The sequence below is a fragment of the Equus caballus genome, chromosome 2 (genome assembly GCF_041296265.1).
Source record: "Equus caballus isolate H_3958 breed thoroughbred chromosome 2, TB-T2T, whole genome shotgun sequence".
Taxonomy (NCBI): Eukaryota; Metazoa; Chordata; class Mammalia; order Perissodactyla; family Equidae; genus Equus; species Equus caballus.
This window is the reverse complement of record NC_091685.1, coordinates 38,994,730-39,013,217: the sequence shown is the minus strand read 5'-3', so window position 1 is coordinate 39,013,217 and position 18,488 is coordinate 38,994,730. Positions and strand designations below refer to the sequence as shown.

Sequence of the window (18,488 nt, the reverse complement as noted above, 5' to 3'; positions counted from 1 at the left end):
TTTTGAAATAAGGAAAGATTTTTTTCATATAGATTTAATTAAAAGAAAAACTTGACACATTGAACTACATTAAAATAATAGTTTCTGTTGATCAGAAGACAGCATAAAGAAAAAACAAGCCATGCATTGGGGGATATATATAGGGCTTATATCCCACCTATAACCACAAAGGACTGGTAGCAAATAAAGAATATACATACGTGTGTTAAATTCCTGCACGTCAATAAGAAAAAGAAAAAACAACCTAATAATAAAATAGACAAAAGATGTGAGCAGATCTTTCATAGAAGAGAAAATGTATGTGATGAATGAATAAATGAAACGACAATGTCTTATTAGTGATCAGGCACTAATTTGCATATAGCACCCTAACGAACGGTATTATTTTACACCCTCTAGATCTGCATCGTGCAGGAGCAAAGAGCAGACCCCAGAGCCAGACGGGCTGGGTGCCACCCTGGCTCCTCCAAGACTTGGGAGGGCAACAATTCTCCACACTTCGGTTTCCTCGACGTAAAAAGGGACATGATCCGGTAAAACCTTGTTGAAAATTGAGTGCCATCATCCACCCAGCCCCTGTTTTCATTCCATCAACCCTGTAATAATACCACCTAATTTCTTAAGTAATTGGGTTTTTGGACCTCGTTTATAGGTTTATGGCAGGGTTTTACCATAGCACCTAATTTATAAGGTTGTTGTGAAGTTTGCATGAAAATTAGCATATGTAAAATACAGAACAGTGCCTGATACATAGTAAGTATTATATAATAATTAGCCGTAGTATTATTGAAAAGTCTGACATTAAGATGCGATGACAGCTTGTGGAGTAACAGAAACTCTCTACTTCTGAGAGGGCGGCTGTGGGGGAGGGGTGTCAGTCGGAACAATGTATCACTCTGGAAAACAATTCAGCTCTATCTTGCAAAGTAGTGTCTTAGTTCATTCTGGCTGCTGTAACAAAATGTCATAGACTGGGCTGGTCCTTATAAACAAAAGAAGTTTATTTCTCACAGTTCTGGAGGCTGGGAAGTTCACCATCCAGGAACCTGCAGATTCAGTGTCTGGTGAGACAGTCTTTTTGCCATGTCCTCATGTGGCAGAAGTGACAAGGCAGCTCTCGGGGTGTCTTTTACAAGGATACTAATCCTATTTATGACCTAATCACCTTCTAAAGGACCCACTTCCAAACACCATTACTTTGGGGGAATAGTTTTCACCACATGAATTTGGGAAGACACAGTCGATGGCAGTTAGACATGCTCATGCATATGCTCACTCCCTTTAATCTAGTAATTCCACTCTTAAATTTATACTAGTGGTTCTCAAACATCAGAGGGTATCACAATTGCCTGGAGGGCTTGTTAAAACACAGATTACTGGGCCCCATTCTGAGGGGTCCTGATTCAATAGGTCTGGAGAGGGGCCCAAGAATTTGAATTTCTAACAAGTTCCCTGGTGATGTCATGATACTGGCCCGGAGACCACACTTTGAAAATGATTGATTTAGAAAAATTCTTCAAAGTGGACACCAAGAGACCTCTATGCAAATAGTCATAGTAGCACTGTTCGTGACAGCAAAAAACTAAAAACCCAACCCAAAAGTCCATCAACAAGAAATGAAAAATAAATTGTGATATGTCCAAACAATGGAACATTATACAGCAGTGAAAATGGATGAACTACGCCATGTCCAACAGGGATGAATATGCACAACTTGATTTTGAATGAAAAAAGAAACAAGTTGCAGAAACTACATAATTTAGGAACCCCCTTTTTTTAGTTCAAAAACAAGCAAATTAACTAATCATTGTTTAGATATACATACATATGTGGTAAACCTATTTTAAGAAAATCAAGGGAAGGATAAACAGAATACTTGTGATGGTGTTAGCTCTGAGGGTTGGCAGAGATGCTTGGGGGAAAATCCTACAGTATTGGTGAAATTTTTGTGCTTAAATTACGTGGTGACTTCACAGATGTTTATTTTATTATGGTGCTTTATAATTTTATTAGGTGCATGTAACGTATAACATAGGTTTATGTTATATATTTCTTGCATGTGTCAATTATTAAATAATTTTTTATAAAAGAAAATTGAAAAGAGAATAACTTTCTCTCCATGAGATTCATTATTATTTAATGTAATGGAAAATGCTTTGTACAGAGGTCAAAAATTAAACACTTCTTTGGGAGCAGGCAGAGAATGAAGTTTTCTTCATTTTTCAATAGATGTCTTCACTTTGGTCCAGATATTGGGTTTGAGAGGAATTTAAACCCTCTGCTTATTGCTAACTGGATCTCTTCTGGTTTGGAAGAGTCCCCTAACAACACCTATTCATTCCTTTTTGGGGAAATGCTCCATTTCTCAGAATTTCTCTTCCTAAATGGTATCTGGGTGCAGGGGAAGTTTCCACGACTCGTGGGGACAGTGGTGCGAGGCCGTGCCTCTTAAATATGCTGTGACTGCTCTGGCTTTGTCCTTGGGTATCTTGCTGGCCTTTGGGCACTGGCCTCTGTCATTGCTGAATGGGCTGGTGAAGTCATTGGTCCGGCCTGCTCTTAAGCCGTGAGCTGGCATCCGCTATTGCTATTCTCCGCTCTGCCATCTGCTCTGTCATAAGGTCACTGCTCTCTGAGGTCTCCCTGTCCTGAACAGGTCTCCTGTCAGGACCACTGGTCCTCTTAGTTGTCTCTCTCTGTCCCCCAGGGGGACATGAGGGACTTCTCACGGAGGGGAGCTAACAGTGCCATTTCAGGATGACCGATTCGGACCCTATCTGGTGTCGACGCAAATAATCCATAATCAATCTAAAAATCAAAATTCAGATGAGCTTATTATGAGCCAGAGTGAGGACCGTAGCCCGGGAGAATTTTGCCACCAAGGAAGGAAGCTCTCCGAGGAGGCGGGGTGTACAAAGCGGTTCTACACCTTCTGGAGCAAAGAACATACGTCATACATGACAGGAATATCTCTTTTGCTACCGTCACAAGATGCCTTGCTAGCACAGGAGGTCAGTGGCCACAAGGTGAGCACAGCAGGTCGGTGGTCAGCAGGTCAGTGGCCACAAGGTGAGTTAAAGCAGGTCAGTCATTAATTCTTAGTTTCTGGGAAGAAAGGCTTGTCCTTAAAGAAATGCTGATGTGGGAAAGGCAACATCCTCATCTTTAGGGGCATCGTTCTTGGCTTTGGGACCTTGTGGCTGTTTCAAGCAGATGTAGAAAGCATACCCAACAGGCCACGTCAAGCCTTTCTGGAAAAACAAGGTCAGACTGAATTAGTTCTAAACCAAATTACTTCCTCATATACTCCAATATATCGTGTGCTTTTCACGTATTCATGACTGGGAATCTTCCTCCTCTGGGCGCACTATCTCCTCCTTGCCATGTCAGATGTTTCTGGAAAGAGAATGTCAGCCCATATGTTCTTGGGATGTGCCCTCGACCTGTGGGGTTTCTGCCTTCTTCCCATCACTCCCAACCTTGGGTAGAGCCCCAGGGGACCAGGGAGCACCTGCTCTCCCCTCTCCCCTTCTTCTCCCTTCTGAAGGTCTTATTTCCTCTTCCCTCTCACTTCAGAAACATCACCCCTCCCTCCCCAGGAGACAGCAGCCTAGTGGGCAGCTGGGCATACGAGTCTGGAGCTTAAGTTGCGATCTGGCAGGAGACGTCAATTTGGGAGTTGTCAGCACTTAAAAACCGTAATTCCGATCTGAGTGATTTTCAAAACTATGTGCCATTGAGTTACTGGTGCCATTTTGAGTTTCTGGCAGGCCCACCGAAAACACATTACCAACACTGATTAAATGACTACTAATTTGCGTGTCATTCTTTCGCTTAAAGGCACTGTGTTTAATTGGTTATAGTCAAAAAACAGTTGGGAAAATAAAAACATTTCTCATTTCAAGACACCTTTGCCAATGTATTTAAATAAGTTAATTTCACCTCATCACATGCTTTACATTTATCTTCACAAAAACCCCATAGAGCCGCAAGTTTTGCTTGTTGAATTAATAGGAAATCTCTGAATTAATAGGAAATCTCTGCCATGAAACCTGATTTTCAAAGCTGATGCTCTCCATCAAATCAATCAACCAAATCAGACTTTCCTCCTGCCAGGAATCTACCTTTATTTCAACTCAAAATGACGAGTTACTATCACCCCTTCTCGAGAATTCCGATTCTTCTGAATTCTGATTCTAACATGGACATACTGATACAGTGGGAACCTTGGGCAGGAGTTTGCCTCCTCCTACTTGCAACGAGACCCTGCAGCCCCCAGCGTTTCTCTGTGTCCCCTCTTTGCTTTGGGTCCCCGGGGCTCTGTCTCAGAACCATGCATCTGGGTCAAGAGCCAGGGTGTGGAAGAGGCCAGGTCATAAAACTAAATTGTCATCACTTTCACCCCTCGAATTCAGAATAACCCAACCTGGATCAAAATACCGCCATTCTAAAGCTGGATTTCACACTTAACAGAAATATCCACACGCCAGGAAAAGATGTCAAGATCTCCTGTGGGCTTGCGGTGCTTTGCTGAAAGAAGGCCACGCACACACCAACATTTCAACCTGTCACTTATTTGCCCTTAGAGGGTTTTCACCTCCCTTAGGCAATGTACCACTGTAGGATTAAGGATGATTATGAGGTTTGTCTTTCTATAGCAAAGTGGAAGACAAACAATTGTGAAAGGGGAGGGAGACCCATGTTAGCAAAGAGAACGTGTGTTGGTTGAGAATCTGCAAACGGATGCCCTTTAAACTTTCCTGCCTGTGTGCGTCCCCTTGGAGGGTCATCGCTGTGCAGCCCCAGCTGGAAGGTTGCTACTCTGCCCCATTGACTTCTTTCATTTTTTTTTATAACACTCAGCACAACCTCTACTTATCTTATTTGTTTCTGTCCCTATCATCTATCCCCCGACAGAATGTCAGAGGCTCAGAAACAGCCACCTAGATGCCTTCTTCCCTGCCACGTCCCTGGAGCCTAGGACACTGCCTGGCACACGGTCCACATTCACTGGATAGTTGTTGAATGAAAGAACAAATCCTCTGTATTGCAGCTCCTTGCTGTTACTGCCAGTAATTACAAGGTGATGTGATTCCCGGGCTCCGCTAAGGAAAGCAGTCAGATTTCTCCACCAACATCTCCCGGAAACGCTCCTGTGCCCCCCCGCCCATCTCCAGAAACCTTTAACACGCTGCTCCAGTGCAGGGAGAGTCCTCGTCCCATCCGAAGGCAGCTGGGGCTGGGGGAGGGGCGCGGGCTCTGGATGTTGGACTGCTAACATAGAAGCTGTTTTCTTCCAGCTTTATTAACTTTTAAGCCTTTTCCTGTTTTCCTCTCATAGCCAAACCCACCTCTTGGCAGACACGAAAGTCTGAATTTCTGAATTAGATTCCTGAACAAAGATTAAAACAGATTTGGGACCTCAACAAAAGAGATTCCAAAATACCAACAAAATCCAGGCTATTCCAAAGGGATTGGCCCAGTGGAGGCAGGCAGGGCAGGCCTGTCCCGTGGGTCTCTTGGTCTCATCTCTGTGGAAAGCACCGTCTGCTCCCGGCAGGGAATTCCAGGCTGGGACGGCACGAGGTCTGCGGTTGTGGCTTGCTGTCATTGCCCCCAGCTTGTGGGCAGGAGCTGGCGGAATACAGGATGAGTTTGCTCCAGACTTCAGCTCACATCATGCCTCCTGGGTTGGTGTTCTCACTGACACGCAGAGGCCTTACCACCAGCATTTTCACAAGCCCAGTTTCCGCCCAGGAAAACCCAGGGGGAGAAAGGCTGGGACTGATGTCTTCAGGGCCACCACCCTTCAAGAGAGCAGTAAGATAAACACCGACCGCCCAGCTCTGTCCCGGCTCGACTTCCCAGCCTCCCACACTGAGACGCATTCATTCAGATTGTTTTCCAAGCGGTGCTGAGTCTTCAGAATGAAGGGCTCTCTGAGCACACCAGTGAAAGGAGCTTTCTGTGGATCGGTCTGATTTGTAAAAAACATCGACATCTCCCAATGCTTGTCTGACCGTTAAAACTCAGTGTTGATTCAAAAAGAAAAAAAAGAAAGAAAGAAAAACCCAAACGCACAAAACAACAAAAAGCAAAACAAACATAAAACTGACTCTGTGCTCCCAACCCATTAATCAGTGACCTTTTTCTCCCCAACCATCCAGCATACCTGAATTCAAATCCGCTGGTGGATTCTGCCGACTTCTTCTTTTGTGGGGGAGGGTAGTATGTCAATAAGCAATTTGTTGTGGTGAAAACAAATTAGCAGTGGCCTGAGTGAGTTCTCTTTACATTTCTTTGGTGCAGTTGGAGCCCACATTAGAGTAAGAGTGTAGAAAACGGAGCATGTCACTTCCCCAGGGCGGGGATGTCCACACCCTCGGCCAGGTCAGAGCCCTCTGTTCTCCTAGTGTCTGTGGACTCGCTCTGCATCCAGCAGAGAGGCCCAAGGCTTCCCCAGGACGACAAAGTTCACAGAAGCCTGTTGATCCCCAGGGTTGAATGTTTTCCTAATTGCTTCAAGCACAAGCCCAATGCTTTTAATAGACCAGTGACCACGGAACATCGCACCTTGTTCCTTGTCCCAAGACAGCCACAAAGAGGGTCCCACCTCGGCAACCAAGACTCAACCTCCCTCTACCAAAACGAGGGGTGGAGTGGAGCAGTTGACCGAGGGGCTGATGACATGTAGAGTACGGCGAGGGGAGGGCCAGCTCCAGCCAGACTCAGGAGGTGTCGAAGTTGCCACTGCATGCCCAGTGCCTACAGCAGCGCTGGGCGCCCGTCGGGGAGGAGTTCCAATAGCAAATGAACAACAGCATGAACCCTGAGCTGCTGCTTGACCAAAGAGAGCGACGAGGTGCTTAAAAGATGTCTTTAGCATCTCAGGGCTTTCTCTCGTGTGTGCTTTCCCCTTCTCAGCAGTATCCAAGAAACTAGTCCCCTTGACACCTTATCAAAACCAGCTCTTGGGAGAGAGAAACCCATCCACATCGAATTCTGCAAGACTGACCGTGCCAAGCGCCATCCTTCCCAGGTGTACTTCCATTCTAAAAGGGGTCAGGTCTTTAAGCTAAGGAGTGAATCTCTATGTATGGAATTTTAGCCAGCAGCCAGTTTGCAGTCGGGGGGTGGGGGGGATGTCCAAAGATGTACAAAGGAGAGGTGCCCAGAGGGCTTTCCCAGAATCGCAGAAATCTCGGAAGCCCACCTGTTCATTTTGACTTTGCACAGTCAGGCTGACCCGTGGTATATCATGTGCCATTGACTCAATCTCGGGGCTGGGCTCGGCCAGATGGACCTGTGTGGGGGTCCTCGGTGATAAGGATCCTCTAGTGGGCCAGATAAAATCAAGCTTTCCTTTCATAGATATTTATGGAGCATGTGCCAGAGGCGGGGGCGACAAAGATGAAAGTATCGGTGAGCTCCTGGCTTCCAGGAGCTCATGACAGCCTCAAAGGGGGAGCGAGACGCCAGAGCTTGGAACTTATTGGGCGCATCCTTTAACTACAGCAGGATGGGGTGAGGTGGCCCTAATGCCGGGAAGAGGTCCAGCCAGACGGGGGGACAGGGCTGGGGACTTCCAACTGCACACAGAGTTCCCCAAGGGCATGCCAGCAAGGGATCAATCTCTTAAATCCTCAACGTTCATAAGTTTTCCTCTAAAACTTCCCAGAGAATGCAACACCTGCACAATAACCCTCCTCCCATTTACGCAAGAGAGGTGGCTCCTCATCCATCTGAAATCTTAACACGGAGCATTTTTCCGGGGTGTAAAAAACCTCTGTAGCCCCGGTGCCAGCGTGAAACACTGTCTTTCCCCATTTTGCACACATGCTGTTGAGGGTGGAGTTGGGGTGTTCTGAATTCAGGATCAGAATGCCTTAACCACGGGAACAAAGTCAACACTCATGCACGCTGGGAACTGGCAGCCTGGCCACCCCCAGGGACGCACCGAGAAAAGACGACATCACTTCTGGGGTCGTCCAGCCACCAGTGCAACCCTGAACCTAATCGTGAGGAAAGATCAGACGAACCCAAACTGAAGGACATTCTGCAAAATAAATAGAGCCTCTGGTCTCCAAAAAGCAAGTTCAAGCCAGGCTGAAGCACAGTTCCGCTATCTTCTGGACACAACAGCCGAGTGTGATATGTGGTCCGGGATTAGATCCTGGAAAAAATCATAAAGGACATTATTGGGACAATTGTCAAAATGTGAATATGGACTGTGGATTAGACGATAGTACTGTTTTAATATTAAATCTTGTGATTTTGCTAATCCTACTGCAGTGACTGTGTTCTTGGGAAACACACACCCAAGTATTTGAGGCTACAAGGCAGATATTTCCATCACTCTCAAGTGATTAGAACAAAACCAGGATGGACACATACATCAACATACAGTAAACGACCAAGCAAGAGGGGCAAACTATAAGCAAATCATTGAATCTGGGTAAAAGGTATATGGGACTTCTTGAGTTATTCTTCTAAGTTTTCTGTAAATTTGAAATTAGGTCAAAAGAAGTTGAAAACACAAGGAAATCTGGGCATATGATCATTTTTCTACATTCCTGTTTTCTGCGTTTTCTTTAATGAATGCATATTTTTGTAATGAAAAATTAATAAATGCACATCATTTTTTAAAAAGAATGTGGCAGCAATGCTGACTCTTTTAAGTGTAACCAGAAAGTTTTCTAGATCTTCTATCAAAAACTATCACTATGTATGGATTAAATTTCAGAGATAAAAATTTTATATAATTTTTTTCACGAACAGTGTGCATATTCAGCCAGTGTTATCAAACGGTATCATGAAATATACTTTCCAATTACAGTCAGTCTTCATCTTACGTCTTTTTATGGAGTGTTTAATATGTTCTCCCTCCCACCAAATATACGTTTATTTAACTCTATGATGAAAAATAACTGGTACTTAGTTTTTTCAAAATTCTTTTAGGGGGTCCCCAAGCAGAATCGTGTGCAGCCCACTGGACTAGGGCATGTGATGGTTTGACAACAGAAGGGGGCAGTCAGCACTGGGGAGACCCCTGGGAGAGCCATGGGGTGCTCTGGCAAATAGAGGCAACCCAGTGGGTGAGAATGCAAGCCAGCCCCTGACGCGTGGAACGGCGGGAGTCAGCCTCCAGGTCCAGTGCAGAACGTAGCTGCTGGGTGGAATGGGGAGATGATCCGGTTTCCCTGAGGGGGACTTGGGCCCAGAGAGCAGGACGGGGATCCGGGGGAGCCTCTCAGGAATCAGGCCAAAGTCAAGGTTGGACTAGCAGAGAGGATGAGTTGATCCTGACCCAGAGGACTCAAGAGGCTGAGAACCAGGCAGGGCCCGGCAGAAACAGCCGTCACGACACTCGGCAGTTATACTCCTTGCTGTGTACAGAACCCTCCAAAGTAGGAATAACATGCCCATTTTAAAGGAGATCAAACTGAGGCTCGTATTGCTGGAGACCACCATGGAGCTGAATTTGGATTCCTAAACACTGAGGCTCTTTCCAGCAAACCAAGCTGCTGCAGCTTCCTTCTGTCCCAGCACCACTACCCACACACCATCCCCGCCCCGCCCCGCCCCGCCCTGCCCCCCGCCCCCCAGCCTCATTGCATTCCTGCTAAATACACTTTGGGCCCAGCTCATACCCCTAGGTGCACGATTTATTCCTGAGTCCTAGGGGCGCCCTTGATATCAGAGTTCCATCAGGCGGAATCTCAGCTTGGCAGCCTGCGTGCTGCGCGGCAGGAGAAGATGCTGTGATGTCTTCCCGGGCAGCCTGAGGAAGCTCGCCTGCTGCCCTCCGACTGTGCAGAGGCCTCAGAGAACATGGGGAGCACCAGGGATCCTAACATCCCCCGTCCAGCATCCCTGGGGTGGCAGGTCCCATGCGGGGTGCTCTGGCTCCGCTTCTTCTCCTTCAGCAGCCTGGTCCCCCACCCTCAGGGGGGCCTCCTGCTCCCTAAAAGCAACTTACAGACCTCTTTCCAGATCCTTAAGCAAGGCAGCACAACAGGCTCAAGGCCTGCCGAAGGGTGATGGCGGCTCCACCCTTTCCCGGCAACCCGGAGGATCTGTGTGGTTTCTAAACCAGCAGTCATCAAAGTGGGGCCCCAGGGCCAGCAGCAGCAGCGCGCCTGCTGGGAACTTGTTAGAAACGTGGAAATCTCCCCTGACCTGCTGAGTCGGAAGCTCAGGAGGAACCACCCAGCCCTTCAGGCGGAATGGATGGACTCAGCTTGGGAAACCACAGGTTTCCTAGTATGTAAAATGCGTATTATCAGTGCTCTTAACCCGAGTGTTGTTCTGAGGATTAAATGAGATGGGGGGGGGGGGGCGGTCCTGGCCTGCAGGGTAAATGTCACTGTCATCTCACCAGTCTCCGCTTTAGGAGTACCAGCTGTTTCAAAGAACAGAGGAACTTCTGGCATGTTCCCTGCTCATTTTCTTCTTCCCCTCATCCTGGCTGGTGGCAGGTTTCAAATCCCCTGTGTTCACAGTGGCTTCTTTGTCCCACGCTTGAGTCACTCAAGTCGCCCTGGCTCCAACCCCTGTGCCCGAGGCCGGGTCCCCTCTCTCTCCTCTGCCGTTTGCCATGGTTGAGGAAGGTCCCCCCACTAGGCTCAGGCGCTCTCCCCAGTTACTCAAAGCGGCAGCACCCGGACTCTGTCCACAGACTCCGGGGGCCTGGCCTCTCTCCCCATCTCCTCCCCTCCTCCACCCTCTACCAGAAGGTCAGGTGACCAACTTTGCAGATTCTAGACACCTCCCTGGAGGGTGGGGGAGGACGAGGGTGCGGGGGCATGTCCTTCAATAATAACCTAACCCCGAGCGCTTGAAATTAGCTGCAGTTAACCTGTTCTCCCACCTAGGCTTCATTTCCTCTCTGTCTGCACGTGAAGGTGGTCTATCTTTTCCTTTTTCATCCTTGACTTTGGAGTGGATTTGCATCTATTCTGCACCTAGCAGGCTCCACAGACAATCCAGGGCACCATTCAGTCTGTGAGCAAACCTTAGTGATAACGCAGTAATAGTAATATAATGTGTTAGAAGATGGGCAGTCACTTCGGTGTCTCCTCTCTCCCCAGTTTTCTCTTTACATTTCCAGCCTCTTGACTCTCCGGGCCCCTTCCTCGCCCTACTTTGGGCGCCAGCTCCTCTCTTGTAGCCCCAGGACCAGGCCACCTTTGGGAGATGTTTAGACATTTGAATCTCCCCACCCCAGACCCACCCAGCTGCACTTGCATTTTAACGGCACCGCCCAAAATTCTCATGATCCACACGCTCGGGGGCCACTGGCTTAAAATAGGAATACCCAAAGGGTCTGACGAATGAGTTGGAGGTGGACCCCAGGAATCTGAGTTTTTTAAACAATTTTCCCAGGTGATTCTTACGATAAAGTAAATTCGGAATAGGGGTCTAGGATAAGGATCTGAAAAACAACCAACTTTCACCCCAGTTCGGCGCTTTGGGGCATTAGTCTTTGGGTTCTTTTTGTTGAATGGAATTTGTGGCACCTGGAGTGTGGCAGAGGCCAAGTCCCAAACTCCTCTTCTTAAAAATTTTTTTTTCTTTTAATTCCAGCAATTCAAAAGGAAATAAAGTAAAAACTATAAGTTCTTTCCCTGATCCTAACATCCAGTACCTGAGGTCAGGACAAGACTACTCAAACTAGCAAAGTGGAGATTTAGGGACCAAACTCTCCGGCTGAATGGGCTGCGCCCCAGCTGGAAGAGGGCACGGGTTTGACGGCCAGGTGCATCCTTGGACATCCTCTGGCCGCAGCGCCGCAACGACCGTCCGTCCGCGGGCCCCAGCGCCACGGCGCTGCATCCAGTCGGGAAAGGCCGATCTCCAGCTCAGCCGTTTTTCCCAAACTGCCAAAGTCCCCCCTTCTGCCAAGCTCCCCGCCGGCTCTCTGGGGGCAGCCCCCTGGAGCCCGCCCCCTTCGGTTGCCTGGACAAGGGCGCAATTTACCAGCGCGAGCCGCCTCTGCCCACCCAGATGAGGGCGGCCACTTTTTTTTTTAAGCCATCAGATTCAATATTTACAAGAACAGTCCCATGCTTGGTTCTAAAATTACTGGCCACACAAGGAAGGGTTTACTTCTCACAAGAAAAACCTAGGCTTGTGCCTCACTCTTAAAAAGCAGAATAATAAAGTAAAACATTAAACAAAATAAATTGCTGATTGCATGCGCCCCCTTTCCCCTCCTGCTGGGGAACGGAGCCAAAGCCAAGCGTGCGGCGCTCCGAGCCCTCCGCGCGTCCTGGCAGCCCCGCAGCTGCAGCCCTGTAACTTTAAACCTGGCCTGAGGTCATCGTTTTCGCGCCGGCCAAAGAGAGCAAGGGGGCGGTCCTAGAGAGCCCCGGACTGGGACCACCTTACAGCCGACCACTCCCCGCCCTCGTCGGGAGGGATAAATGCGGACTCCGATCCGAAAGTTCCCAACGGCCAACTTTGCTGCTCCAGCTGCTGCGGGTGAAGGAAGCTTGCGGACCCCTCCTGCGCTGGGACTTGTGCTCCCTGCGTCTTCACTCTCGCGCTCCGCCAGGCCTGTGGCTGCAGAGCTTTTTAATCTTCCCCCAGCCCAGAAACCAGCTGCCCGGCCCGCAAAGAGCACAAGTCAACTGAGAGGATGTGGAAGGTGCCAGTTCTGCTCTTGGTTCTGGGAAGCGCCTGGCTCTGGGTCCTGGCAGAAGGAGGTAAGACACGGCAGGAGTGGCTGCCAGGGGCTGCTGGAGGGGACGGGCGAGCCGGGGCTTGCTGGGCTGCCTGCGCCTGGTAGTTGAGGTTGCCCGGGAGAGCAGAGGGGAGGCGGGAGTGTGTGTGTGCCCGAGTCTGGAGGACCGGGGAGAAGGAGAGACGGAGGCTTAGCTGGTGCCAGGTCCCAAAGAAACAGCTGAGCTGGGTGCAAGGAGGAGCCCCCGAATCCACAGGCGGCAAGGGTGGGGAGCAGAGGGGGCCTCCCTCCAGCGCAGCCCACCTCCTTCCACCCCCTGCTCTGAGCACCAGTGAGAGGGCGAATGGCTAACAGTAAAGAGCCTTCCGCTGGCAGGAGTGGGCTCTCCTGCAGGGCTGTGTCCTGGAGGAGCAGCCCGTGGCCTCAGAAGAAACTGGCCCCGTGGAGTCTGGAGGCACATTCAGGAGAGCTGGGGTGGGGGAGGTCCCCCCGGTGCAGAGAAGGTCTCCCTCTGGGGCCTGCCAGGTCTTACAGGCTGTGCACCCACCTGTTGGGCACACTCAGGCCCCATCAGTGGGGACCGGCTGGAAGAGCCCTCGTTATCCTCTGTAGAGAGGGGACAGTGTGTGTGGAAAGGACTGAAGTGGAGATGGCTCCTGAGTAGCGTGAAGGAACAAGGATGGCTGCGAACACTGAGGGTTAAGAGGGTTTGGGGCTGTGTGTTGAACTTGGTCAACAACGTCAATGACTAAGGAGTGATGTTGACTCAGACGTTGTCTTAGATCTAGTGCTGGGCGCTTCCTGCCCATCCTCTACATCTTGCCGTCTCCTTTCCCTCCTCTTCCTTGCTTTTCTTGCCTCTCTCTGCCCAGTGTGCTGTGTCGAAGTCATCCACGCACCTTTGTCAATATTTTAGTTCTTTTCTTGGTGTTTGTTTTGTAGCTCTTTTCCCAATAGAATATAAGCTCCCAAGGACACAGCTGTGTCATAGCCTTGATCCCCAGGGCCAAAACAACGTCCAGCACAGAGTAGTTGCTCACTGAATATTGAGTGAAGGAACTGTAAGCTCACTAGCGATCTTTGGAGTTGGAGGTTGTTAAGCCACGCTCTGAAAGGTGAACTCTTACCTTCTCCAGATTGAGGCTGGAGGCAGTCCTGGTGCCAGGGGGTCCTTCTTGGCAGGAGAGGTTTGAGGGAGCAGTGGACCTGACTTAGGTCTTTATAATTCCCTGCAGAGATGAAAATACCCAGCCCTAGGGAAATGATACAGGATGTAGTGCTCCGTGCTGGACTGGCTGCTTCGAAGAGACCCAGCAGCCCTCTCTACAGGGCCACGGGCTATTTGTGGTGGTCCTATCTTTGGAACTTCTCTTTCTACTGGGATATACACAGCTCTGCATTTCAGTTACGTTTCCTTTTTGGCGAGACAGTATGCCATTGACACCATCTTGTGCTCACCAGGGCAAGGTGTGGGAGGCCCACAGACTGAGCCACATCCCAGCTCTGCTCAGGGCAGGAGGCAGCCGGGTGGCCTCCCCTGTTTTCTCTAAGGGAAAGGTTAGCTGTAATTATCTTTAAGCCAGTTCCCGAATGTCAAAGCTACTCCTAAGGGTGGCGGTAAACCCTGTCTGAAAAGACAGTCACCACTGGTCCTAGAAACTACTAAAGACAGAAGCTCCCCCACCCCCGCCTGCCCTGGCTGTGCTGGGGGGCTGGCTGTGTGTAGATGCTGTGTTGCTGGGCTGCTGGCAAGGAGCTGAGGCCCATGAGGGGTTTTGTCTGAGGATAATGAGTGAGGCCGCTTGAATATGGATGAATAACTTCATTGAGCTGGCTATTGTTGGTCTTGTTGGGGAGCTGGGCTGGGGGTAATTATGGTGATGAATTTTATTATTTTTCTCATAGGCTCCTACGCCCCACTGGGCTTCCCTCGGCTAGTGTTATAATCTGGTTTGGTTTTATAATCTGGTCCCATGTGTTGTCTCTTTGGATGTGAGTGGACTCAAAGGAGTTCTGTTGTCCGCACATCTGGCATTTTCCTCAGTTGTCAGGCCCCACCCTCGTTCTGAACGTTCATCCTGAACGCACACTTCAGGGCCCTCCGTTAGACGGTCTGTCTTGTGAAATTCTGCAGGCTGCTGCTTGCTGCAAACCCACATGTGCTTTTCCGGGACCAATCCACCCAGGATTAATCATGCTGTGAGCGAATTTCCCTGTGATTTCCCTCAAACTCTTGCCAGTTTCGGAGGCCCTGAAATCTTCATGAGTTGCTAAATTTTTGTTGCACTTAAGGCATCTATCGAGCGTTAAGGAAAGATCGGGTCAGTTAGAGCCTTTGTGAGGGAGGCCTATCTATTACACTAGAGGATACGCACATTTTTAAAAAGTACCCAAGTGTGAGAAGGCCAAGTCGGGACATGGTGCCTAGGGAGGAGCCCTGGCTGGGCAGGGGTACGCGGCTGCTTCTCTGTTTCTCTGAAACGGGTCGCCGGTGAATGATTCTATACCACAGAATTATAAAGACCCCAAACCTTGGCGTGACAGTGGATGGGCTGACCACGTAGGAAGGCCACCACTTCCCTCCCATTCCCATCCCCCACCGAGTGCTAGGAAAGTCACAGTTACCCCATTGAAACATCACAGCTCCTTAAATTATACATTATTATCTTCAGAATGTGCCAGAAGTGGGATTCGAAAATGGGGTCTGACTCCAAACCCTGGGCTTTTTCCCACTACATTACCTTGCCTCAAAAAAAAAAAAGTTGAACTTGAAATTAAAGGTTAACCTCGCTTTAAGTTCCTTAACCATAAAAGCAAAATTTCTTTTAAGGTATCAAAAGTCCTTACATGACATACTTAGCATAATATTCCTTTAAGAAGAAAAATGTCACAGTACATTAAAATAAGATTCATGAATTCATTCCCCAAATAGTGATTAAGTGTCTCCTAAGAGCTCAGTCCGGTGCTCCATGCAGGGTTTGAGCTGTACACACGTTTGAGAGGGGACCGCCTGACACTGTGAAGTGGACTCCGGAGTCTTCACCAGCACAGCAGCGGACCTGTGCTTTAAATTCCACTGGCTTATCTGAATATTTGTCATATTTCTGGCTTCTAAGAGCGGGCATGCCAGGTTACAAGTTGGGAAATATGGTGGGGGAGGACGTGGAGGGAGAGAAGACCGAATACGTCTCAGTGCCCTGTGCAACTCACTTGAGGAGTAAAATGTGGTCCCGCCAGGCTCTCCAAGGAAGCCTTGCCGTTCCTGTCCCCCTGAAACCTCTAAAGGAAATATCCAGGGGGAGCGTTTGGATGGAAGAGAATCCAACGATTGGGGTGAACGGAGGTGAGGGTGATACTTCCAAGCCGAGTGAACAGTAACAGTTACTGAGTCTTAGGATTTCCATAGGGGCGGGCAGGAGAGAAAGAAACTCTTGACTGGAATTTTGAATTCTTTACCTACCGATTTCTTAAAGCTTTTGGGGGAAGGAAAGTGATTGGGCGCTTTATCTGAGGGCTCTGATGGAGCCAGGTTAGGGAACAGCTGGAATTCTGCCAGCTTTATCTACGGCAGGAAGATGAGGTGGCTGTTTCCTTCCCTCGTGTCTTGTCTCGTCCCAGCGTGCACCAACCCGCCTGCTGGTTGGCAGCAAGCCTCCCCTCGAGCTTCGAACTCCCACAGATCGGGTGGGCCGGCTCTCCTGCCTTTTTCTCTGGCCCGGTGCCTTTGACTTGAGAATTGCTCCAAGGAGATGGGTTTGTCCTTTGAGGGGAATCGTGCTAAATACGGAGGGAAACCTGCAGACCTGGCCCCCTCATTCACCTGGTTGTTTAAGGAGCTGCAAACTGAAATTGATAGGGCAACACTAAATTTCATGCAGGGTTAAAAAAAAACAACAAAACAACCCAACAGACCTACAAAGAGGATAATCACCTTTCCGGAGGAAGATGTGCTGTCGACCTCTGTCCAGAGGGGCAGAGCGGACAGCGCTCCAGGCAGCAGGGAGAGAATCTCACTGAGCTGCGCTCTGGTGATTATTGCTGGTGTTACCTTTGTAGCGTGCAGGGGAATGCCAGTTACATAGAATACAGATGGGAAGCAGGGAAGGGGCGGGCTAGAATTCGTGTAAACATATTACCGATGAGAATGGCGTGTTTCCTGTAATTCATCAAGGTGTCTCCATCCAGGGGAATAGAACAACGAATGGAGGCAAAGCTGTGATCCGATAACTAGTATCCTGCCCAAAGGAGGAGGGAGTCCATTTGCCTAGAATCTGGAGAGGGAGAAGAAAGGAACAAGGAGTTGATGACGTAAAGCCTGCCTTGCCCAAGGAATTCATTTATTTAACAAATATTTATTGAGGAAACTCTGTGAGTCAGGCAAGACACATGGCATTCCTGCTTGCAGCTAGTGTGCAAGCTGTCATGTTTGGTGGCTGTGGGATTCTGATCTCAATCAAGGTGGTTCTATGATGAATCGGGGACCCCTGTTTTATCACAGTCTGGAAATGTCTTCCCCCCGGGAGCCCCACCCTCTGCCTTCCACGTACACCCAGCAGCATCTCAGGTATGTTGCTCTCGAGAAGGACATGCCTTGGATGGCAAATATATGTATGAAGCATTGGAAAACTATTTCCCGTTCTAAATAAACTGTTGGTTTCGTGTCCTCTTGTGAGTTTGGCTAAGGTGAAACAGTTTCCTCTGAATTGGATCACTCCATAATAAGAGTAAATTTCTGAGTCTGTAAAGCTAAGGGAACTCAATTCTGGACAGATGGTATTAATAGCAGTAACTATGTAATAACAGCTGACATTAACCAAGCGCTTAGCACACATCAAGCACTTTCCAAGCCCTGTTTCATTTAATTTGCGTAACATACCTACAAGGCAGGAGCTATTTATATTTTATAGATGAGTAAAGAGGCTCAGAGAGGTTGAGTAGCTTACATACAGACGCAGAGCAAATGGCCGTGGTGAGACTTGAATCTAGGCAGCCTGAGCCCAGAGCCCAAGTCCCTGACGCTCAGCACAACGGCCAGCTATGCTTGAGGTCCAGGCCACCAAGGCCACCCAGAAAAGTCAGCCAGTTGATTTCTTCAGGTACCTCTTACAGCAGCAATACCACTCATTATTTGTTAGAGACATAGTTCAGATGGAAGAACTGAATTTGTGTCAGACTACTGAACTGAAGGCCACTTTCCCTGCTGCCTTAAACGTTTACAGAGCACACATATTGTTAAGAACTTTAAGAGTCAGAGAGGAAGCATAGGGTGGGATCGCGACTCACAAAGAGGCAAGACAGATGTGTGTGTGGTGTATGCGGAAGGGAACGTATGAGGCAGCGTAAAGTGACAGCACGCAGCATCATCTGCTGCTCGCACTTTGGAGGTCAGATTCTTGCGGCTGTCGGGTGCTGGAGAGAGCCTTGTGGGGAAGATGTGACTTGGTCTTGGCTGCGAAAATGCTGGGGTTGGTTGGACAAGGTGGCAGAGAAGGGGGGGTCCAGGCAGGAGAGGCTGCTTGAACAAATGCACGGAAGTTAGAACAATCTGGAGGTTCTATGGGAAGAGCCATGAAGGCTGCCTGGAGTCAGGGGCGTTGAGCTGGGGAGTGGCAGGAAATTAGGGAGAAGGATGAGTCCTTGTTGAGTAAGAGAGGTGGAGCTTCTCTAGGAAATAGGCAATGACAGCATGTGGGAGCACGGCGGGCCGTGAATAGTGATTTTCGGACGAAAAATCATAAGGGAACCCCATGCGGTTGAATCTAGTTTATGGCACGAGTGTTGCGGGGGCGGTGAGTAGAGACTA

The 18,488-nt window shown here is 48.9% G+C and overlaps 1 protein-coding gene and 1 long non-coding RNA gene across 2 annotated transcripts in view; one reads left to right on the top strand and one right to left on the bottom strand.

Moving 5' to 3' along the window:
• Positions 1-3,828: 3,828 nt before the first annotated feature.
• LOC138921045 (uncharacterized) lies at positions 3,829-12,108 on the bottom strand. The gene is made up of 2 exons (XR_011433266.1): positions 9,651-12,108; positions 3,829-8,173 (listed from the first exon to the last, which is right to left on the bottom strand). It is a non-coding gene; the product is annotated as an uncharacterized lncRNA (long non-coding RNA).
• Positions 11,900-18,488, top strand: part of PDPN (podoplanin) — a 29,333-nt gene continuing 22,744 nt past the window's right edge. The window contains exon 1 of the mRNA XM_014737713.3: positions 11,900-12,707. Coding sequence (XP_014593199.1) covers positions 12,641-12,707 — 67 coding nt within the window. The 5' untranslated portion in view covers positions 11,900-12,640. The remainder of the gene's footprint in view (positions 12,708-18,488) is intronic.